The 23,750-nt window shown below is 38.5% G+C and overlaps 3 protein-coding genes across 11 annotated transcripts in view; 1 reads left to right on the forward strand and 2 right to left on the reverse strand.

Moving 5' to 3' along the window:
• The window catches only part of OFD1 (OFD1 centriole and centriolar satellite protein), a 31,981-nt gene extending 26,543 nt beyond the window's left edge, over positions 1 to 5,438 (reverse strand). Inside the window, exons 1-6 of one of the 2 annotated variants that reach the window (XM_068418596.1) lie at positions 5,354 to 5,438; positions 5,042 to 5,143; positions 2,105 to 2,305; positions 1,185 to 1,253; positions 1,073 to 1,100; positions 155 to 262 (exon numbers count right to left, since the gene is read on the reverse strand). In XM_068418596.1, coding sequence (XP_068274697.1) covers positions 155 to 262; positions 1,073 to 1,100; positions 1,185 to 1,253; positions 2,105 to 2,305; positions 5,042 to 5,137 — 502 coding nt within the window. In that variant the 5' untranslated portion in view covers positions 5,138 to 5,143; positions 5,354 to 5,438. Of the gene's footprint in view, positions 1 to 154; positions 263 to 1,072; positions 1,101 to 1,184; positions 1,254 to 2,104; positions 2,306 to 5,041; positions 5,144 to 5,333 lie in introns of both variants that reach the window. The other variant, XM_068418587.1, reaches the window with a different exon arrangement.
• A 69-nt stretch (positions 5,439 to 5,507) lies between these two features.
• TRAPPC2 (trafficking protein particle complex subunit 2) lies at positions 5,508 to 14,100 on the forward strand. Of its 4 annotated transcripts, none has more exons than XM_068418724.1 (6): positions 5,508 to 5,563; positions 6,241 to 6,350; positions 8,419 to 8,561; positions 9,357 to 9,444; positions 10,129 to 10,244; positions 12,161 to 14,100. In XM_068418724.1, the coding sequence occupies exons 2-5, from the start codon at positions 6,258 to 6,260 to the stop codon at positions 10,225 to 10,227; spliced, it is 423 nt and encodes a 140-aa protein (XP_068274825.1). In that variant the 5' UTR covers positions 5,508 to 5,563; positions 6,241 to 6,257; the 3' UTR covers positions 10,228 to 10,244; positions 12,161 to 14,100. The 4 variants fall into 4 exon arrangements, with proteins under 4 accessions (XP_068274825.1, XP_068274843.1, XP_068274816.1 ...); XM_068418742.1 differs by lacking the exon at positions 12,161 to 14,100 and adding an exon at positions 10,375 to 11,652; XM_068418715.1 differs by lacking the exon at positions 12,161 to 14,100 and having other exon boundaries at positions 10,129 to 10,245.
• RAB9A (RAB9A, member RAS oncogene family) overlaps positions 14,045 to 23,750 on the reverse strand; it is a 34,117-nt gene continuing 24,411 nt past the window's right edge. For 2 of the 5 annotated variants that reach the window (XM_068418684.1, XM_068418677.1), the window contains exons 2-3: positions 19,179 to 19,211; positions 14,045 to 16,245 (exon numbers count right to left, since the gene is read on the reverse strand). In XM_068418684.1, the coding sequence (XP_068274785.1) occupies positions 15,606 to 16,211 (606 nt within the window). In that variant the 5' untranslated portion in view covers positions 16,212 to 16,245; positions 19,179 to 19,211 and the 3' untranslated portion in view covers positions 14,045 to 15,605. Of the gene's footprint in view, positions 16,246 to 17,861; positions 17,883 to 19,178; positions 19,212 to 23,750 lie in introns of those variants that run through there. The other 3 variants (XM_068418694.1, XM_068418670.1, XM_068418702.1) reach the window with 2 other exon arrangements.

Raw genomic sequence — 23,750 nt, forward strand, 5'->3', positions numbered from 1 at the left:
AGATACGACTTTATTACTTATTTATTTACTTCTTATTACTTCAGGCTGCATTTGAGTAAGTGATGAATGAATAACATTCATATGCTTTATTAATCCATACTGTTTACCAATATGAAAATATTTGGGAAGACTTGCTTGCAGAGGTTGTACTTACCAAGAGATTCTCTGTAAGGATGCACTGAGGTTGTCTGAGTTTCTGTGTTATGAGTTTTCTTACTTAGATGATGCTCTGTAAGTCCGATTAAAATCTGCATAAGAAAACCTATTAAGATCCAATATATTAGTTAGCTCTGATTTCATACCAAAACTGTTTTTTTGAGCCTGTAATTAATGAAATAATTTTCACTGTACAAGAAAACCTATTCAATTTACAGAAAGAACCAAGTATTTAAGTAAAAATTAATACTAGTAAGCTATTAAGATTTTTATTACAAGCATATTCCAGTCTATCTCATTTTGCAAAAGCTGTCCTTTTGCAGCTTTTCCTTTCATCCATTTCTCTTTATCTCTTTGACTTCCAAGGTCATTTGAGAGAGCAGATTATTACTACTCTAATTATGAGGTGATTAGGCAACAGGGGTTTCTGAAGATCAGGCTAGTTTAGGCTGTACAATATAGCTAGGTTTCATTATGCAGACATAAGAATTATTTGTTATATAAAATTATGAAAAGTCAATTCAATCTTTAACTAGTTTTTGAAGTACCTTATGCAAGCTAATACAGTCAGTTATAACCACAAAACAAAACCTGAGCTTGACAAAGTTAGTGTGAAAAGCTTCCAAAGAGCATTATATTTAATACTAGATTACAGATTTTTTCCATATTTCTAATGTTCAAGTCATTTATTTTGTAGGTGAATGTTAACGCTTAATCCACACCACAAATAGGAGTGGATAATCCTGAAATATAATATTCATTATCCTGATGTACTGCAAGTTTCAAAATCTTACTGAATCTATATTATTCCATACCAACATATACTCAAGAAGTTTGAATTTCTATTGCTTGCATCTTAATAAAAATGAAGCTGACACAATTATCCCTGTCTGCATCATGTATAAACATTTTGTACCTTTATTTTCCTTCCGAGCTCCTAAAGTCTGTAAGAAACAAAAGACGTTTTAGTCAGTCTGTTTCATCACAACTGTAATTTAAGCTTATTTTCAAAATCAAAATAACTTTACCAGTGATTTGTAAAGACCGGAATTTGGATTGATCCTCATTAATTGAAGATGATCTTGCATAGTCCACAGCTTTGGGGAAAACAAAAGATAAGTTAGAAAAGGTTAACTAATTTAAAATTATTTCAAATATGTAATAGGCACTATTTTACAGTTGTAGAATGCTTTCCATTTAAGAAAGATCTATTTATGGCCTTGTAAAACCATTTTCAGAGGCCTACTCTGCTAGTACTACATTTACTTATCTCCACTGCCTAAGGCATATGGCAGCCAGCATGTAATTCCAGAATCAACTGAAGCTGTGAAAAGATACTTTTGTTTCCTCCCCGTCCTGGATACATGCTCTCGCTACTTTTCTTGCCTCTTTTCTTGATTTATCATACAAATCAGGTGCGCTCACCAACCCAAATGCCGACTAGCTACTCCCCAGGTCAAAAAATTAATTTTCAGTTAGAAACAACTTCACCCTATCATCACATAGAGCAGAAACAAAGAGAGGGCAAGGACTGCCCTTTTCAGCCACAGCTTGTAGTTAGAACAGCTTAAACTGACCATGAACCACAGTTTCAGGGAATTGAATGGCCAAACAAGAGGCCAGCTTTAATTGGGATTGGTCGCCCTACTGCTCTGCCGCACAGCCTCACAAATGGCCGTGCCAGACTGCGGCTATGGGTGAAGCAAGTGTGAGGTCAAGAGGCTTGTGCTCTGCCTTTCCAGAACAGCATCATTAGCTTATTGCCAAATCAAAGTATTCATGAAAATGGCCCTGAATAATGAAATCTTCTATGGAGATAATCAGAAGCTGACTTGTGTTTGTATTTCACTATCATAAAAGGAGATTTTTTTCAATTCTGTTGGAATATGACAACCCCCAGAAAGCAAAGCTCACAGAAGTCTTAGAAGAGGTAAACTACTGAACTTACCTTCTTCTTCTCTAATCCACTTTCCGGAAAGAAAACAGAAAGTGAATACTCATAGCCACATCTCTGTAGATGATCTGCCACCAAACTGTTGGAAGCTGTGATCAAAAGTGAACTTTCATCACTTGGAACAGCCTGCGGCTGAAGTTCTCCACTTAAAATTGGGTGCATTAGTTCATGGATTAGCTGATTTCGGAGCTGTGTCTGATACAGAAAAGACATTATATTCTCAGTTTACATGTTAGTCAATGAGAGTTTTTATTTTTCAAAATTCACGGGAAGTCTCATCTTACTTGTACATGTTCTACTACAACCTACATAACAGAAATGGGTAGAATAACTGGCAAAATTTAGAAGAGTGCTTGGGACATCGTGCCTTTCTTCCAAACACCCTAATGGTGGCTACAGGGATCTTGTGACTTCTTGTATCAAGTGTAGGACTGAAAAGAAGTATTGTTCTCAGTCAAGAACTCACATAAACTCCACTCTAGTAACCCCAGCTTCACTTGTAGATCACTGCTTTCCTGTTCTTCTCTCTAGCTTAAATAAAGCCTGCCTGATGTGGCCTCAATTTCAGGTGTACTTGGAAAACTTGCTAGTCCTCTTCTGAGTCTCATATCAAGAAGCTGCCAATGCCTCACAAAAGGAGATGGGAAAATAAACAGGAAATTCAATGTCTTTAATATCAATTATTTTGCAGGGAAGCAAAAGAGTACTAATCAAAAAAGCCTACAGGCACTAATAATAATTAAATTGCATTTTTTATTCTTTATTTGCATTCTATGAGTTACAACAGAGAAAAAAAGTAACCTAAAATCAGAACGTCTCCCTCCTGTAAAAGGAAGAAATAATTTTCATTATATAATTACACAAATTGTTTATAGCATACTAAAAGATCACAACAGAAACAGCGTTTTAAGCTTTCACCAGCAGGTACGCAACAGCGACAAAGCTGATTAAGGAAGTAGTGTGTTACCAGAAATGGGACAAAATACATACCAAAGCTTAACAAAGCCAGATCATCAGACCAGCCTGATATTTTAGCACAGCTTTCTACAGAAATTAGGCTGACAATAGAGAGAAACAAAGGCAACTGAAAAAATTGTTTTCCTTATTAATTTCTGAATTTGTCCAGTTTCAACCAACTTTGACAGAGATGACATTGTCTCAAAAACGACCGAGACCAGCAACTTCTTATACATCTCGTGACAAAGTGCAGGTGGAAAACACAGGGTTAAATCCCTATCCCTGCTATGGGAAAGGAAGGCAGAAATTGGTTGTTATATGTTGGCCATTCAGCATACCTGTACCTCCAGATCCGCTCTGCCTCTTACCAGCAGAGGCAGTCAGATAAGACCACGAGAAAGTTCAGAGCAATCTCATCAGAAGATGTAATCCATAAGAATTCATAAGAAATCAATAAGAATCCATAAGAAACCCAGCTGTATTAATTCTTCAGCTCAGAAAAGCTACAAAATCTTTAATACAATGTATAATCCTCTAGACAAGGAGAAGGAAGCAGGAAAACCGATTTAAATAGCATGCCATCTGACAGACTATCAGTTTAGTCAAACAAGACAAGAAATGGTTCAAGCATTGCAAGCTTGGTACGGAAATCACTGAGGGAGAAACAAGTTGTCCTGAACAGAGGAATCTTGGCCATAAGATTATCAATGGTATTCTTAAAATATAGATCTTGATTTTCATATTTTTTAACATTAATGAATTTGACATAAAAAGCAGGAGCTAAAAAAATTTGCTGGTGACATAAACATGTGTACAGAAGTATAGAAAGATCAAGACATCATAAAAAATGCAATCAGATGATGTTTAAAGACTAGCAAAACCGAAACTACACGAAATATAACATTTCAGCATTTAAGGCCTGATACTAATTTCTGCTATAATGCAAGGGACTTACTGTTTGGAAAAAGCAAGATGTGGATGTGTCAAACAATGACCAGCAATACAAATGTAACATGCCTCAAAAAGAGATATATACAACCTTCCACAGATTTTCCCACAAAAAATAGGGAAGAATTAATACCATTCTAAACTTTGCCTGGAAAGCTCACAACAATCATGATCTACTTCCTTTAAAAAAGGGGGGGGAAGACTTCAAAGTGATGCAGAGGACTGCTGGGGTAACCAGCAATGAGACTACTGCACCTTGACTTGCTTAGCATTGCAGAACAGAATGCTGAAGAAAAGGTATGACTGCTGCCTATAAATCAAGAGCTACTTTAACTGAAAGATACTTTCAGCACAAGAAAAATGGCCAGAGCAACCATAAATAAATGCAGGCTACAAATCAGAACAAAGCTTCACTCCTGAATACACCCATATTCTAGGACATTCTCTTCAATGAGGAGGCAGGGAGAAAACAGCTCAAATAGTTTTAAAACAGACCTGGAATATTTTAGGAGGATAATTCATATAGCATGCTTACTTATAGAATCACAGAATCGTTTTGGTTGGAAAGGACCTTTAAGATCATCAAGTCCAACCATTAACCTAGCACTGCCAAGTCCACCACTAAACCATGTCCCTACGCACCACATCTACACATCTTTTAAATACCTCCAATAGGTAATAAACAGACTCTGTGACCCAAGAGATCCTTTCCAATCCTGTATTATTTATTCCTCTCTTCCCTGCTTAACTTTTTTCTCAAGTGTGGAAATTTTCAAAGACCTGATATAGGCCTTTAAGCTTCCTGAAAAAGACCCTGAGACTGGTCTACAATGACAAAAAACACCTCTGTTTTGGAAGAACCTCGTGTCTGGTAAAAAAAAAAAAAAAAAAAAAAGAACTAGGCTATGGAAAAAATAATACATTTGGGGAGAGTAGGAAACACATTTATTCGTCATGACTTTCACTGCTTTCAATGTTAAGTAGTACAGCGAATCACAGGCAGGACCTGCTTAAAATAAATCACACCTGAAGTGTGTCCAGTACACCTCGGTTCTTAAAAGTCTGATAGAGCCTTTTCCGGAGTTCATCCTGGGACAGTGTCTCCCTTTCAACCGAAGCCATCCTGCCCTACGACACCAGGGGAAAAAATAAAAACAAAGGGACATTACTGACTCCCAGCTCGATCCCCCGACCAGCGATATGGCGAGCGCCCGAGCTGCCCCAGCCTCCACCCCACGCAGGCCCAGGCTTTGCCGGGGCAGCCTCCCCCTCCCCACGGGGAGGGCCGCAGGCCCCGGCCCACGCCTGGGCGCTGCACCTCGACCCGCCGGTTCCTGCCTGAGCAGCGGCGGGCGCTCCCCGGGGCCGGCCGCCCGTGCCGCCAGGCTGTGGGAGCGGGGCCGCGGTGGCGGCGCTGCTACAGGGCGCCAGCTCCGGCGCGGCTGCCGGCGGCCGCTGAGGCGTCACGGGGGCGCCGGATGCTAGGGCGGGCGGAGAGGAGCGCTTCCGGGTGGCCGGTGGGAGCCGTTGGAGAGCTGCCGGCGCGGGGTAGGCGGCGGGCCCGGACCCCCCTTCTCCCTCCCTCCCTTCCTCCCTGCACCGCCTGTTCCGCGGGCAGCCCCCCGCGGCGTCCGGCCCTTTCCCTGGAGACGGCAGCCGCGGCGGTGCACAGAGGAGCTGCCGGGAGCCCGGGCGGGCCTCAGGGCGCTGGGGCGCGGCGGAGGGCGGTTCACTCCCCCCCCGGGTAACTCTGGCGTCCATGGGGATGCAGCCGGGCCGTGGGACTGTCCCACGCCCGCCGTGTGCGAGGGAGGGCGGTGCTCGCCGTCTGCCACCCTTCCCTTTTCTGCTGCCTGCTTGTAGGGCCCCCGGGGAGAGGCAGGTGAGATCCCGAGGGACGGGTACACCACGTTACGCCATGGGATCGTTGCCGTCCAAGGCACTGGGAGGGCTCTCAGGGCCTGTCTGGCTGTTAAATCATCAGTCAGGTGTAGAGGGAGAGTGTTTAGGTAGTAGTAACTAGATTCACTTGCAGGAGATGCTCCACTTTGTAAGGATATTTTTCCCCCTATTTAAGTATAAATGTGCCTGCCTAAGAAAGTGTTTATCTCTCTCGCCTATGGTAAATATGAATAGGAAGCTTGTTGGCTTTTAGGAGCATTTTCAGATGGATTAAGAGTTTGTATATAGACTCATCAGTAAAGTGTGTCTGGTTTTTTTGTAAGGAACACTATATTGAAGAATGTCTGGAAGCTTCTACTTCGTGATAGTTGGTCATCATGATAACCCCATATTTGAAATGGAATTTCTGCCTCCTGGAAAAGTAGAGTCCAAGGTCTGTTTTTTCCCCTGTAATACTCCTATGATGTAATTATGGTGCATTTTCTTTGGTAATTTTACAGTGTATTAGAAGCATGAACAGCATGTTGTTAAAAGTGTTACTAGTATCCACTGTTTTCTTTTCAGAAACTTTGTCATAGGGAGTAGAATTCTGGAGTTCTTGAGTCTCCTACAAATTCTTTGCCAGATCATACTAGTTCTTCATAAAACATGGTTTCCTTAAATGTTTGATGCTGTATGGGGAAGAATATATTGCTCTTAGTGTGTAGAGCTTTTAGAATAACTGTTCATTGTCTAATGCTATTTACTGTTAATTCTCTATTTTAAGGCATCTGTATACAGTAATAACGTAAAGTAAGGAACATAAACTTGAAAGCTCTGGTCAGTCCTTTATTTTTTATACTATAAAATCTTATTTTATAATCATATTCAATAGTCATGCTTGCTTTTAAGTAAGAAAAGTTTAAAACTTGTATTGATAAATACGGGTTTGAGAATGAGAAATGTAAGACTACTCAATAAGTAGTGTTTCCAGTGCAAAAAGAATAAATCTATCCATTGTGATACTACATCAAAGAAAAAACAGACTTCAGAATAAAAGTGTGTGTTCTGTGAGTGTATCCAAAAATGAAAGTATATGCTGTCACTGATTTGAACAGCATGATGTCATCTGTATTTCGAACTAGTGTCTCACAAAAAATCGTAAGACTAGTCGGGCTAGATTTGGTGAGCGTAAGGATGCATCAGGTAGTGGAAAAATTAATCTTCTGCGTTCTGCTAATGGAATTAATTTGGCTTGGGTAAGCTGCTTATCTGACTGAGGTTGAAATACTAAATTTTTTCCTAAGAGAGAATCTAAACTTGATGTGCACTGAAGGAGAAGTAGTAGACATTGATATGTTTTGGCAACTATCGCTTCTGTTTCAGAGACATGCCATTTAAGAGTTAATTCAGTGCAGATGCACAGCTGCCTGAAGTTAAGTGGTTTGCATAATGCATGTGGTAAATCAGCACAAGCTTGTGCCCCTTAGACTTCACTACTTAATCTCTTCTTCAGTATGGTTTAATGGAACTGGCAAAGCTGTTAATGCCCTGAGACAAACTTGATTTGGGGGAAAAACACAGTGCACTGAGAGGTGTAAGAGTGGCATTAATAGCATCCCTATATTTTGAGAAACAGTGCAAGACTACTTCTGTTCCCAGTCTAATAGAAGCTTACAGTATGGTTTAGTCCTGTGTTTCTTCTCAGCAGATGGCCTCCAGTGTCCTAATTAGTATACAAAGTAAATGGCTCTTTCCCCACACAGCTCTTGTAGCATTAGGGCCACTGTGATCAGTCTATGAAGGCCATTCATGTTTATTATAGGAAGAGGTGCAATTTACATCCGCAAGCATGTATTTAATACCAGTTGCAGGATGGTTTTCTGCACTGGGCTCTTAGGAAAAAAGAAAATTCCCCCAAACAATCAAAATTCCTGTGTTTCTAGGCAAATAACCTGAAAAAAACAGAATCTTTAGGTGATAATGTTATCAGTATATGTCCTCTGTATCTCTCTGCTTTCCCCATCTGTCCCCCAACTTTTACACATTGTAACCTATTGTTCAATTTCTGCCAAATTTGACAGAGACATTATGGTCCAAAAAATGCTAAATTGCTGTAAAGTTTACAAAAAGAGGTGACTGGAAAGCAGAGAAAAATATTTTTATCAGGGCCTCTGTTGTGGAATAAGTTCGCAGTAGGAGATTACCCATTGATAAACTAAAGAATTCACACTTGAATTCATTCCTGAGCTATAAATGTAGACTTTATTGGTTCTGCTGTTCTCAAGACTGTTTTTGTGATGACCTTTTAATTATGACCTTTTTTCTCCCTTGAAACCAAGTATTGTGACAATATATACTAGTTCCGTTTAATGACAGGATGGCACATATGTGGCAGAAAAGAAGGGTATATATAACTTTATGTAACTTGAGCACTAGTTGTTCAGCAGCTTGAGCAAATTACTATTTGTATTTCACTCCTTTCACTGAATTACTCATCCTGTCTTCTGCAAATACATTAGGATGATCATCGCCATCTCAACCAGTTCATTGCCCATGCTGCTCTTGACCTAGTAGACGAGAACATGTGGCTTTCTAACAACATGTATCTGAAGACTGTGGACAAGTTTAACGAATGGTTTGTTTCTGCTTTTGTCACAGCTGGACATATCCTTCCCTCTTCTCTTTCCTTATATAGGAAAAGCCTTTTGCCACAAAGGGTTAAGTCAGATGAAGTGAGTTTGGAACAGATTTCTCTGGCTATTCGCCACTATTATTGTTAGAGAGAGTCACCAGCTTCAGAATGAATTCAGTTGGGAGGCACAGCAGTTGTTGAAAATTGGGACCAATTGGAAAGATGGATTTTTCCTTTTGGAGGAGCTGGAATAGCCTAACGAAATGTGGAGCTCACATGGGGTAGAGGAAAGAGAGGGGAATAATATGAGAGGGTCTGAGCAAGCTTATATGATTCTCTGTTCCGATCCCTTTGATAGTTCTAGAGAGGAGAAGCAGGGATAAACATGCTTGGTGTCAGTCATACCCATCTTGAAAATATGGTGTCAAGGCTTGATCTTCTGTACGGATAGTCCTCAAAGTGTTTGTTGTGATACATTTGTTACACACGAGAAGTAACACTGAATGTCATTTTAACTTCAGGGGTATATGGCAAAGGTGCTGAGAGCATTGTCCACATTCAGAATTGTCTAGCTTTAAAAAGAATAATCTTGAATAGAGAGGTGATTATTTTTATTTTCATATAGGGGAATTTTAAAATATAAAGGTAATGTTTTCTAAATTTCACTGCTCCAGGTAGTTCTTTTAATGCTTCCTCCTATAGCCACTGCTATTTCATGTACAGCGAAACATTTTAAGTAAATGCAGAATTAGGTGTAAGTGCTTATCTCAGGATATGTTAAATGTCCCTCTTCTTTGTAAAAGTTAAATTTTCCTTAATTGCTTTACATATGAGATTTATAATGCTTCATGATGTAAGGCAAGAAGACGGAATTAAGAACTTCTTTAATGACGTATATGACTTGTATATAAAGGTAAGAACCCACTTCTTGTTGTCTCACTGCAGTACTTGTGTGTTCTGCTGTACACGCTCAGACATGCCTATATTAGCACGTTTTCTGGTGGGGGCCTGTGTAAGTTGAGAAGCACCCGTGCTGTCCACAGTAGCCAGAGGTGATAACGTGTGACATGAAGGCTGTATTTTCCATTAGCAGAAGAGATTTTTATAAATTATAAACTGTGGTCTTTCAGAATTTATTTTCATTTTAGTCCAGTGATTTTGTGAAGTATTGTGTTAGTAACGGTGATAATTAATAAAAGCAAAGGACTGTTCTGCAGAAGCCTGATCGAAGTGTTTCACCCTCAGAAGTAGCCCATGTTCTCCCAGCCTGGCAGTACTTCCACTGGATGGGGCAATGGCAGGCACTGCCTGGGAGGTGGCCGTCTCGGCCTCGTACAGGGACTCAAACGATGCTGATTTACAAAACAGAAATTTCCACCAGTGTCATGATGGATTTGTTCTGAGGAGCTGGTACTAAGGGATGGCTGTGCACATACATGGGGAGAATGAAAGGGCCTGGAAAGCAAGTGACGGTGTAGGAGCTCCGTCCTCTGAAGTGGCACTAAATAGGCTGAAAGCTAATAGTAGTTGTCATCTGAAGTAACATTTTCCAGTGCTGAGCATTGTGCGTATTGATGAGTTTTTCTTCTTTCCTCAGTTTGCAATGAATCCGTTTTATGAACTCAATTCTCCTATTCGATCCAGTGCCTTTGAAAGGAAAGTACAGTTCCTTGGGAAGAAACACCTTTTAAGCTGAATAAATAACTTTCCTGAGTGAGTGCTTTTTCTATACTTCCCTGATATTTGAACTGTAGTTCTTCTGTTTAGTTCTCAGCATGCGTGATATTCATCTTTCTGAAGACTGACAAATTGGATGCTGAAGCTTTTTTTTTTGCCGATACAGATAAGAACAGCCAAGCTTCTCTGGTTAAAAACGTGTGTATCTTAAGAAGTTTCCTTTTATGTGTTATGACGACTAAATTTAAGAATGTCAGGGGCTGAACAGGTACAGACAGACACGTGGGCGTGAATGCGCATGCAAAATGTGAGCCTCTTGCACAGGGCGGGAGGAAATCAGATCTAAACACAAAAGACATCTTCGGTCATGTGAGTTAATATGAGCAAAAGGGAATTCTTGACTGTTTGGCCTAACTGGTTAATTTTGTTATAAACCTTTCTGCTTACAGTCCTTTGCTAGAGAACTTACTCTGCAGACTAACCAGACTAACTTTAACTCTTCGTGGTATTAAATCAGGTCTATATTAATATTGTAATATGTAATGTATGTATTATAAAGTGCTAAATGAAAAGAGGATATATCAGCAAAGCTTTGTCTTCAGTATTTCAGGATGTTTTGAGAAAAAAACTTAAGTTTTAAAGCTTAAAATTGCAAATTTACCAGATGTTCAGTGCTATACATGTTTAGCTGCAGTGTCACATCAATGAAATGAATTAATAAAGTAGACCACAACAGCTATATCTGCCCTGACTTTAATTCTAATTAATATATGGAAAAAACCCTAAATTTACATGTTTAAACACACTTCTTTCCATTATCTCTGCAAGTGCTTAAATTTTCTTTTTGAAAATATATTTAGACTAGGATCTTTGAACCATGAAGCTCTTTATTTGTTGAGGTTTCAGAAGAGTGTTATTTGGCCTGTCTGGCTGCTATTCCAGTGTAAAATTGGTTAGGGACCCTTTTGCACAACTTACCATCATTCCAAAATAGTAATTTTCAAATTGGTCATTTAGCATATATGCACCTAATGTTTTGGTTGGTTTCACAATCTTTTAAGTAGTCTGTTTCCTTTTGCAGCAAATCTGCATAAGATGTCTTCTTGAACTGTTTCTTAAATGTCTGAAAAGTAATTTCCAAAGAAAGTGGCATGCTGTTCTAGGACTACATTTCGCATAGTCTGTATAATGAAAGGGACCGTGTATATGTGCTTTAAATGTATAGTCAGTCGTTATTTCTTCGTAATTTACACTTACTGCTAAACTGTCACTGTAAGATATTCCATGAGTAAAACACACAATATGAAGGTTGCAATATTTACCTTAAATAAAAAGTGGAATGATGCAGTATGGATGCCTGTTCAGTATACTTGAAATTATTTAGAAGAAAACTAGGTGATCAGGGTAAGGCTACCTTTATTGACAGGGTAACATGTGAAGATGGGAATACTTGTCTTTGCAGTATTATTTCATAAAAACTGCATTGTACAGCATTTTGATAATGTCATGTAATCATATGTGAATCAGCTGAGGTTTTTGGTGGGTTTTTTTTTTTTTGCTTTATACATGAAAGCAACAGAAACACACTTAAGGTAAAGCATTCTCATTCATATGATAAGGAGCCATTAAGTTGGAGCCTTTATGCTGTTCTCTGCCTCCTCCTCAGCAGCAGGATGGTTGGAAAAATTAAGTTAAGATTCACTGAGGAAATACATTAAATAATCATATACGTGGCAGTAAGAAACGTTTTGGCAAAGATGATGGATTAGTGCTAAGTTTCCACCACTTTTAGACACTGTGGGTTTTTTGGTAATTGTATTCTTTTCTGCCAGCACGCAGTAGGAAGTTATGTAAAATTAAAGTATTTTCTCTCTTGCCTGATCTCTGAAGGCAGTTAGCCAAACGGTGCCTGTTCTTATGCTCCCCTCTTTCCCCTTTTCTTCTGAATACAGCAATTTTACATGGGAAATGCAGTCTCATACGTCCGTCCAGGCTTTATGAAAACAGACTGTTACTGGCCCCAGGCAAAGGAGAATTACGTGCTAACTCATTACATCATTAATCATTATGGACTTTGCAGTGAAGAATGTTAGTCTCGTGACAAAATTCTGAAAGACCTTGGCTAATGTAGCTGTGATTTCCCTGTGTATGGAGGAACACTTGTTTATGCTTTGGTTTGTGACTTTTTACAATAAACTGAAAGACTGCTGTTGATCTGGCAGTGACAGGTGAAAGTTATCTTGTGATCAGCTGTAGACACAAATCTGCTGTAGGTCTGAAAGATGCAGTTCTAGCATGCATCAGACAATGAACAAGTTACTCAACGGACAAGGCAGAAGAGAGGCCTCCTTTGCAAATACTATGTTCGTGCCCCGTCACCGAGGCTTAGGATTAAGAATTCAAATGAAACCTGTTGCAATATGAGAAAGCAGCAGATAACCTGTATTATGCCATAAAGGCAAAAAGTTTATGAGTTAAAGGGACTGGAATTACCCTAGGTGGTACAAAGATCAAGCATAAGGAAATGAGAACATTAGCAGAAGCTAAGAACATGAACCAGCCTTAAAAAATCTAGGCTGGAAATGCAACTTAGACTCACCTTTCTGCAAGGTTCTATTATTGTTTAAGTAACCTGTCATACGTCTTGACTTAAAGCAAGATCTGTTTGCGATACAGAGTAACTGTTAAAGCAAGCAGCCCGGTTCTGGCAGCGGTCTTACGCTAAGCTTCTATACACTCTGCTGGAACATGAGCCGTTAGCTGTGTCCTAGCTAGTTTCTTCTGTGCCTTCCCCTTTTGCTGTCTGTTCCAATATGCACAGCTTTCATCAGTCTCACCGATTTGCTATGACAGTATTTTTTGCTCCTCATTTTAAAGGACATCTGGAACTCTGCATACATATTACCTAGTATGCTCTGTCACTCTACAGAACTCTAAATATTGTTAACAGGACCCCCTAATACTTGAGGTACGTTAGTACTTGAAATGAATCAGTGAATTGAAACACAAGCCACAGGTGCCTACCTTACCTCCATATTGAATGACAGATACTAACCGTTCACAAGTACAGAAATGCCTGTTTATTATTAAGCATTATGATTTTTTTTGTACCTGTCATCTACATCTGCTTTTCATAGGACTTTCGCTTCAAGTACTTAATAATCTCCCTCCGAGACCAAATCCTGACCCCAACATAATTCCTATACTGTCTTATTTCCTATAACATGTAAACCCCCCATTATCTTTACTAGCCACTTTTGCTATTAGTGTACAGTTGTGTTACAGCAGCTCCCAGGCCACATGTAATACACTTCTATTGTATTAAGTTTTTATTTAACTTTATTAAACATACTTCTCAGATGGAGGCTTCATAACCGTGATGTTACACGGAAAGGGGACAGATGGGAAAACCTCCGCTAAAATGAATGTTAGAAGAAGCTTTAACGAGTAAGGTAGTAGTTTTACAACAATTTCATGTCACTAGCTTAGTAGTCCCCAATGCAAGCAATCTTGTTTTTAAAGCTTTTTGCTCTCTCAGCTTAAGAGGAATTTAGCTAAGATTTTCTTCACAGATCTTTTCAGTCATTGACTAGAAATTAAACGTAACAGAAGTAGCAGCTCAACGTGTATTCAGCTGTTAGGTGACTGAAGCTCAAAACACAGTCCTGCTGCTGTGTACGCAGGATTGTAAGAACGAATTAGACTTAGCATGTACAAAAGGTAAAAAGATGTCACTTTTAAGCAGGAGCAGCAGACTATGGAGTAAAGTTGTCCTGGACAGGTTCAAGCAAGAATACAATACATTCAGAAAAGTGTACCAAGAGTCACAAGAAGGGTTTGTTTTGCAAGCTTTACTTCCAAATAATTACACCTGGTACAGACTGAACAGATACGTTAAGAGAAAACTCTTACTGTACTCTCAAGAAAGGCTTTTCTGTTGGAACAAAAAAGTTGCTGTACAGAAAGCAGAGTCTGTGTAGTTTAGTGAGTAACATGGCCTGTCCTATAGGCCTCAGACTTCCTTTTGAAGTCAACAGTGTGTGTACGTGCATGCCTGTTAGCAGTCAGATTACACACAGAAGCAATAGTGCACTATCAAGTTTGCCATTACAAGGACAGTGGGTGCTCTGAGAGCCAACTTTCAACTTCTCATACAAGTTTTCTACCATTTAACTGCAATGGAGAGCCTCAAATACACCTTCTGTGGTTTCATCTGCATTACTGCAGAAAGACTGTCTGTTAAATACAGAATTTGCTTCTGTTCATCATTGTGCAATGAGTACAGTAATATGAAAGACACTGTCTTAAATGTACAAGTCCATATCCTAAAATAGCAAAATAAATAAGGACCAAATTCAGCTCAAACATTAGCTGTAGGTATTTACTTGTATTAGGGCTGAAAGCTGTCACAATCTACTGTAAGTCAAGAGCTTCCTGAGTTCTCTATGTATTGCCAATCCTTAGTTTCACAGTGCAGAGATTACTGGTAAACACATTCACAGCTCAGGTTAACAGGAACAAGACGTTTGGAACTTTAAGGCTGCATACTAAAGTTCTCTCAGAAACCTCTCATAATGTGGGTCCCTTCAAGTGCTATTAAAGCTGACTGAATAAAGCATATCTTTATTGTAACTAAAAATGGTTATACTTCAGTTACTCAGATTTTTTTTACCTTATTGATCAGAAACGTGCTAGAATGGGACTTAAGGCAAAGACATGTATTAACTTAAAAAACCATCAGTATCTTGCATTAAACTGCTGGAAAAATTAGTACAGCATTAGAATAGTAAATGAAAGGGAAATGGACATTAAATATGTAGGAAATTTATTTCCTACTTAAAAACCTACACAAATTATAGCAACATTAGGCAATTAGAGAAGACCTGAAGGTAATTTATATTAACTTATAATAAACACATTAAAGATGAAGTACCACTCACAGCAAAAGGAATGTAGTGAGACTGAAGTTTAATAACTAGCCTTGTTAAGAAACTGACTTCTAGTGAAACAAAAAGGGAATGCTGATTTCATAAAAATACACACATATAAAAGTATCTTCGTGCCTGAATTCCAGAACAGTTACTCCAAAGTAGTGCTTCTAGAACTTTCAAGTTTTAATTATATTCAAAGTATTTATCATTTGAATAAAGTTGGCAAATTACATTCTTACATTAATGTTTTTGACACCTTCCTAAACAGAAAGTGTCGCTAATTCAATAATGGGTCACTAATGAATGGAAATTTTTCTTTTGCTCCCTCAAGAAAGCAGCAGAATATTACAACTTTTAATATTAGAGTGAAACCCATTTGTTATTTTGTCTACTACACCTTCCCCATCCTTTTATAGAGCAAGCTAGTCAAAAGTAATTTGGCCAAAAAAAAAAAAAAACACGTCGGTCAACAACAAGATGAACTGGGTTTCGGTTTCCGATGAAGGTTTACTGTATCTGTTTGAATAAAGTGATCTGATCTATCTTCAGAGGCTAGAACTCTTCGAACGGCTTCTTCAAAGGCTGCTGCAACATTAGTGGCATCTTTTGCACTAGTTTCAAAATAGGGATGGTTGCCGTTATTCCTGCACCAGTCTTGGGCTTCTTCTGTAGACACTTGCCTTTCATCAATATCAACTTTGTTACCCAGTATCACAAATGGAAAACTTTCAGGCTCCTTGACATCTGCATAATAAATGAATTCTTTCTTCCAGTTGCTTAAGTTCTGGAAGCTTTGAGAGTCATCCACGCTGAAGGTTAGGAGGCAACAGTCAGAACCTCTATAGAAAGGAGTCCGCAAGCTCCTAAAACGTTCCTGACCTGCCGTGTCCCATATCTGCATTGTAACAAAATGTCCATCAACTTCCAACTCTTTATTTAAGAACTCCACACCTATTGTATGAAACAGCTGGGCATCGAACTTGTTGGTGACATATCTGTTCATAAGGGAACTCTTCCCAACTCCACCATCTCCTAGCAGTATTACTTTTAGAAGTGATGATTTTGCTGCCATTGTTATGGGAATAGATCCTCCTGGTTTCCTAGACCTGTAATGATTAAGAAAATAAAAGAGTTGTGAGGAGAAAATTTTACACACATAAATATCTAGAAAGTGTTAGAAGTCCACCAACGTCAAGTTTCATGTATAAAACGAGGAGACCAATGCTAAATAGGTGAAGTGCAGATACTCACAGTAACAATGCCTACTCAAGAATACCCTGTGTTAAAGAGGCGTCTCTTCCACAGACTGCAGTCTCTATAGCAGTCAAATAAGTACACTGCATGAATTACTGGTCTGTCACTTAAAACCCTCAAACCCTTCAATGTTTGTGCAGAAGGGGTATCGCATCACATTCAACAAGTGCAACGATTCATTTATGTTCACTGAAAAAGATCCGTGGAAGAAAGTGGTAGTGACAGGATTTTATAGAGAACATGCCTTTAACTAGTTACTTCAGTGCCCTATTTCATTAGCAATTTTTTTTTTTTTAACACGCAGAAGTGAAGAGGAAGCTTTAGGAATAAAGCAGGACACTACGTTACACTGGAGTAACTGCTGCACTTCACCCAAAATTGCAACCAGACAAGGAATTTAAAATCAACTCACAGGGAACACAGTTATCTACAGAACAAATGCAAACGCTGTATTTTATTTTAGAAGGCAGGTCACTAGGTACTGGTATACGAACATTCAGTATTTTACAGTTTACTCCTTGGAGAACAGCTGTGACAAATGGAATACTATTACAACTACTACAAAAGCAAATTCACTGTTGCTACTTCAAATGTTACTCAAGATGCCAAATACTGAGGCCAAGCCTACACTGACAGTTCAGTTAGTAGGTGTCAACTTCCCATGGCAAAACTATGAAAAAGTCTGGCTGCCAGCACAGGGATGGTGAATTAATGGCACCAATGAAGAGTTTTTACTGTCAGACTTAAAGATTATTTTTTTTTTTTTTTTAAACACTGAAGTAGTTGCCTCATTAGTGTTTTGTACCAGCCCAAGCTTTGCCCTCATTATAGTAGTGTCATCTAATACTATAAAAAAGCATTTTAATTGCTTGGGGGTAAAGTTTCATTTTAAAGAGCCCAAACTTAAGTTTCTGTATGAGAACTGCTGTTCCTATACCTGCCCCATACTGAAACAGCTCAAAGTAATTCATCCAAAACAGGCTTCTCTGAAAATAGTGTCTGTTTAAAATGGAAACAGGTCATAAGTTGCCTAGTCTGTCTCCTTCTCTGAAGGAAGGAATGCAGTCTTGCTAGTTGTAATTAGCGTTACCGACATATACATCACCCACAGAGAATCATTATGGAATTAATATCTGATACAAGCTGGCATGAGAGTCATATGACTCTGTGCCACCTTAGAATCAAGACCTACATTAGAAGCGAGAAATTTCAGGAATTTTTTCATCTCTAACAGTCTACAGTAGACGAAATGCTTTATAGTTTGAGAGCAGCTGAAGCCTCAACACGAAGAAATTTCAAAACGTAAGGAACAGTGGCTGCTTCCATTAAAAGTCTGTTCAGAGCAAGTAATTTCATTCAGTCATACTGTGTCATTAAAAACAATGTTTATAAATCCTTAATTTTATACAGGTTTGTATCACAACAATGTTAAAACTGCTTAAGAGCTACAAGTGGATTGTTCATTTACCTTTCAGAGAACTATAGGATACTTGCTATGGCTCAGGATACGAACACATACATTTTTATGTATGTGAAAAGCCTTATTAAGAGTCACGACTACTTGCATCTGAGTTTCAGGTTCATGCTGAAATCTTTAAAATGGTCCAGTGTCTTCATTTATCTTCCTAATCCCTTCTGTTAGTTAATGAATAAGTTATCTGAGCTACATCATTAGATAGGAGCATCTTCTTAATAAACGATGCATTCATGAGAACAGCGGGTACTGGATGTTTTCCTGTTCCCTACACTGAAGTGGAAAAACAAGTTACACTTTATTTTTTCTGTCCTACTGAAATCATAAGTTCCCTAAAAGACATAATGTGAATGAATAACTGACTTAAGTAGTTCTGACTGGTACCACACACTTGTTTCTTTAGTTTCTACAGTTTGAAGAACTGCAGTTATTATTATTAAATTCTCCATAGAGCCACATTTTAAACAACATACAAGTAAGGAAACTCTGTTAACAGTATCTAGTACTTTTGTGTATCCAGAACCTGAGAAGTTCATTTGCACCATTTCAACTACATGGGCTATTACAGTCTAGGAGACTGACAACCATAAAAATACTTTTACTGGGAACACAATTATAGACCAGCCACAAACCATTAAAAGTGTCTCTTCAACTAGAACGAAACTGCTCTTTCTACACAAAGGCTACAGAAACAGTCTTCCAGGACTGATAGCAAGTATCTCAATGTGATGTTGCAGGCAATGTCACTTTTCAGGACATTCAGCTTCCACGGTAGAAGCCTGTCACACTTGGCTAGCAGTTTATGTTTTTGTAAAGTTTTTAATCCAAAATAAAAGGGACATATGTTCAGTGATTTAAATACATGCTTACAGGCTGGATCTGAAGCAGCAAAGAAGCACGTTTAAAGGCATTAAGAAGCATTTTTGTTTGGAAGCAGCAAAGACTTTATACGGTTACAGTTTTTATGACTATATAAGGGACTCATCTGTGGCCCCATTGATTATATCATTTAGAGTATCTGCAGAACTAGGATGTCTTCAGCACAGTAGGCTGCTGCATTTTTTCCACTTACATATCTTTAAATAAGTTAAGATTTTTAAAAAGCTCCATTTTTGTAATTGTTTTTTTTTCTAAGTTATGAAGCCTTAACACTCCAACAAATAAAATAACAATAAAATCCTTAAGATGCTTGGAGAATTAGTGTTATTTTTCCTATTACATACTTCGAACTTATCTGTATAATGTGCTCTTTGACAATGTTTTTGGAAGGAACAGTCAACATCTGATACCATATTTCTTAAGATGTATTACCTTAATTGTTCAGTTTAAATCATCATTCAGCATCTGAAAACAAAACAAAAACTTAATTTCCAATGTGCATCTGATTGTTTTAACCAACATCAGGAACTGCAAGACACCACAGAATTACAGGTAACTATTTGTTCCAGTTATTTCTTACTGTGCTGCACAATTAGTTTAATGTAGAAGTAGTCTCAACCTAGCACACAGAGGAGTCTGTAAAGAGAAAAATTTCTCCCTCATGTGCCTTTATCATTTCAATATTTAAAGAAATTCAGAGCAAATAAATAAAAAGCAGCCCCACTCTGGTCCATTTTGATAACCATTTCTGAATTGCCTCCACCAGCTTACAAGGACTCAAGCTCTTAGACCACTGACTTCAATATTCACATTAAAAGCAGGGAACAGTTTCTACTAAATACCATTTCTAACATGATCATATACCATAATACAAAAAGTAATTTAATTTTTGCCTTTTAAACAATGAACTGAATTACAAGTCAAACATTTCCATTAGCAGTCCAAACATTTGCTGGCAAGACTAAAAACAACATGCTATGCAACTTCAAAAAAAAAAAACAGCTTAGAGAAACACCACTGCCTTGTCCCATCTATCCATCTACATTTTCTTAATTCCATGACTGTCAGCTTCATAGCTGCTGTTTTGAGTGCAATTACCTCTTTTAACACTAAGGTACTGAGGCAGCACTCAAAGAAAAGCAAGATTCTTGGTCTAGAAAACCGTGGCAGCAAGATGCAAACTTAGTTTAGGAATTTGTCTTTTTTTACTATAAAAATCATTTAAGAGATTAAGGAGGACCCGAGTACTGAAGGCTGAAGACAGCCACTGAACTCAAGTTTTGCCTATAGAAAAACAGTGTTAGCCAACACGGTAACTGCATTGTATCTATGATGTCACCAAGCTACAACCCCACTTAAACTATTCAGCACAGTCAACTGGACTAATTTAGAGTTTCACTTTTACCATAGTGATACCAGGCAGGGCAGCACACCATTATAAAAAAAAAAAAAAACAAACCACGTAGCAGCTGAAATCTCACCTCTACCCCCTGCCCTTTTTAATAGAAGACACCAAAAACTGTATCTGTTGCAATCGCACCATTGAATTCCCTCCGTATTCTTGAAGAAACAGATGCAAGGGACACTTCAAATTTCCAAACTATTGTTTCTCCACTTGTACCTACTTTCCAACTTGGAAACAGGCAAGAAAATTTATTTCAATCCCCATCTTCAGCCAGTGGTCACTGATGAAGCACCTGCTATATGAAATCAAGACTAAACCCAAAGGTTTCCTTGAAGATATGTGGTACATTATCCTTCAACTAAAGTTGTTAAAGAGCACCTATTTGACTTGGAGAAGGAAAAAAAAAAAATCCAAGGTAAGGCAGTCTCAAGTTTGTTCCAACTAATCACGTTTATTTACAGCCTAATACACTTTCAGCCAAGACTTCTTAAAAAAGGGGCCACATTTGTTAAAGATCTGAGAAAAACAACACTCTCTCTCAAAGTTACTGACAAGCAGAATTAGCAGTTCCAGAACCAGCATAACAGTAACACTGACCATGTTGCATAACTTCCTATCCTCAAATTTACACATATACAACACATCCACTTCAGCTCTGAAGCTTATTCACAGTTTTCTTTGCTAAACCATCTTATCTTGCAGAACCACAGGTATCAGACATTAATAGTTCAAAAAGGCACACCAGTACTTAACTATGTTGTCTGACAAGAACACCTGCCTTTCAATAACATAATGGAAACTTACTCCCTCGTTAGTAATTTTTTTTTCTTAACACTAACAAAGTATTTGACACTATTTACGAAGCTAGCATAAAAAAAAAGTTGTTTCCTGTGGTTTGTTAGTTGCAGTGGCTTGTGAAAAAATGACATAAACTGCTTCTCTGTAAAACGTCTGAAAAAAGTCCCAAGAACTATCAGAGTTGCAGCAGAAGGGCCAGAATCCAGAGCTATGTAGTTTTCAACACTTTAAGTGTTTGTGGAGTTTTTACATCTCTCAGCCTTCAGTCACTACAGAGCAGTTATACTTGTCACCTACAGCAGATCTGCAAGTTTGCAGAAATCTGAAAAGAAAGGGCAGAAGAAAATTTTCTCCTCTTTCTCTGCTTAGCCAGTCCTTGTTCCTGTATTTAGAAGGTACTGGTTTACGCCTTGGCCAATTAAGTGGCACAAGAATTGTTTTTTAGTGCGTAGGAGGCCACAAGCCTGTCTGACCTTGAAAGATTTTGCTCTCAATTCAAAAGGAAACACACAGATATGAAGTCAAAATGCTACACACTTTGTACTTTTGAATGCATTACAAGCTCTGACATTAATCAGCCTCCAAACTGACTTTCCCCTCCACTGGGTACCAACGTAAGTAAGAGCTGTGGATCTGGAACACCTCTTTACTGGTGGCCACTTGTCAGCTGCCTAGTTCTCTGGAACCCCTTCAATCATATGGCTCAACCTACTGAGATCCTAATCATCTTGCAAGTCTTCCTTCCTTTATCTATGATTTCACCACTGCACTGTGAGGGTAGTTTGTGTTTTCTGTTGGATAGATCTTTAACAATTTGATGACAGGTTATCTGAAAATTGCCTCTAGCTGTAAGCAGCCTAGACACACTTTATCTAACACCAGAATATCACTAGAGTTTATTCATAATAATTTGTAATATGAACACAACCCAGACTGAACTGACATACAGCTCATTTGTATACCACAAAGTTATATTTTGGGGGGTCTTTATAAGGTTATTTTTAACTCCTATACAGTTCGGGACTCTAGTTCAAACAGTTGCCTGGCATGATTCAGGACTATGAAAGAAGGAGCAGCCAAGGGAAGGAATCCTTAAGTCTGCATAACCCCATGGTCATCAAATCATCCTAGTACAAACTCAATCAGCAAAACCTGTCAGGAGAAACACTTACATTTATACCTCTGCTAGTTTAATCTTGCAGAGACCTGGCCTTCACTTGTGCCCCCATGTTCAAGCAGAATGAGCAAACTTATTGATTCTGATTTAATCAGAGCTGACATTTCTCAGCAGCTCACAGTTGAGCATCTCCCAACTGAAACATTCTATTACTTTCAGCCAACTTCAAAACACCCTTAGGTGCTGCTGCTCTTGGTCAAACATTTCTAACAATTCACGAGTTAACTGACATTCTCCTTGCAACCTACTTCTCTGTTACTGCTTCCACTCTTTCAATAACTTATCAAGCAATTATTTCTGCTCACATGTGCTCGTCTTTCTCCCTTCCATTAGTTTCCCTTTTCCTCCAGGGACTCTCGGCAATGGCAGCCTCTATTGGTCAGGCTACATTGTGCATTCATATTCTTCCCAATATAACTGTGTGATCAAAGCCCATCCCTAAGGGATTAAGTGGGTTACATTGTACCAGGCCAACATACTGTCTCCTCTGTAGAGAATGAAAACAAAACACCAAGGAGAATATTATTAAAAAAAAACCTTAAGGAATTCTTACAAGCCTTTTCTCTGGGAAATTTTTATTCATTGTGAAACGTTTATGTAAAATTCCAATCCTAAGGAGCTGGAAGATCTGTTTCTCATGATTTATTACTAAATTGACACAAAATACAGCTTGAAATCTAAGTACCTCATTTGACCGTCTGCAATTTTTTTCACATATTTTCAATCTAAGGAAACTGATGGTTTGTTCGAGCACTCAAAAGCAAAACAAGGACTGCTAGAGCCTTTTTTTTAACTATACGCACCCTATTTTTAATGGAAAAGGCTTTCCTAAAATTAAGGCAACAAACAGAGCACCATACAACCCGAAAGAAGACAGAAAAATAACAGTTCATTATAAATTTCATGTTGATACTGAAACACAGATGTAGTTGTACCATCCTTTGGTTAGGTTTCTCTAGAAATAAAAGTGCCAAGAAAAAAAGGTTAAGGATTTATTTTGGGTATGTCTGAGAAATAGCTCTTCCTCCAGTCTGACATTACAGCTTGTTACCTGATAAACTACTAAAAAGTCAAGAAAAAATCCCCCCCAAAAACCCAGCCACACAGCATCACCCTTGCTCTAAAAAAAACAAGCACTGACAATTTCAGTGTTGTACAACACTTTAAAAGTAAAGACAAATAAAACCCACATGCTTATTTAGTAGAGCTGTAAATTATTGTGGACGAAAAGGAAAACAACATGCAGGGCAGCAGACTGCATGACAGCTATCTGCACACAAGCAACTGTTCTAATTCCAAAATTTAGCCAAGGAGTTCCCTACTTGCCTACCCCACCTAAATCAATAAAATTAAGTAAGTGCTCTCCATGTTATCTACTTACATGTAACCTTGCTAGAAAGGCTGATAGAAAACTAGTATAAGGTTTTTAAAACTAGTGTTCTTGCAGTATTCTGTTTCTCATTCAATTATTTTGCACAAGTTACATTTAACATAGAACACTTGCACTGAAACTGCTCATTAACCCCTCAGACATAAGCGATTCAACAATCTTAACCTAATCCTTTTGGTTCTCCAGCCATCACTTCTAGGTTTCTGTAGCCATGTGCCACGGTTAGAAAAGCAA

Source organism: Nyctibius grandis, chromosome 2 (assembly GCF_013368605.1).
Source record: "Nyctibius grandis isolate bNycGra1 chromosome 2, bNycGra1.pri, whole genome shotgun sequence".
Taxonomy (NCBI): domain Eukaryota; kingdom Metazoa; phylum Chordata; class Aves; order Nyctibiiformes; family Nyctibiidae; genus Nyctibius; species Nyctibius grandis.

Excerpts from the sequence above, each read along its gene's own strand:
- TRAPPC2 (XM_068418724.1), top strand. The coding sequence starts at position 6,258 with ATGTCTGGAAGCTTCTACTTCGTGATAGTTGGTCATCATGATAACCCC. Across the intron at positions 6,351-8,418 it reads CTGGAAAAGTAGAGTCCAAG|GATGATCATCGCCATCTCAA; the intron begins GTCTGTTTTTTC and ends CAAATACATTAG. Across the intron at positions 9,445-10,128 it reads TATATGACTTGTATATAAAG|TTTGCAATGAATCCGTTTTA; the intron begins GTAAGAACCCAC and ends TTCTTTCCTCAG.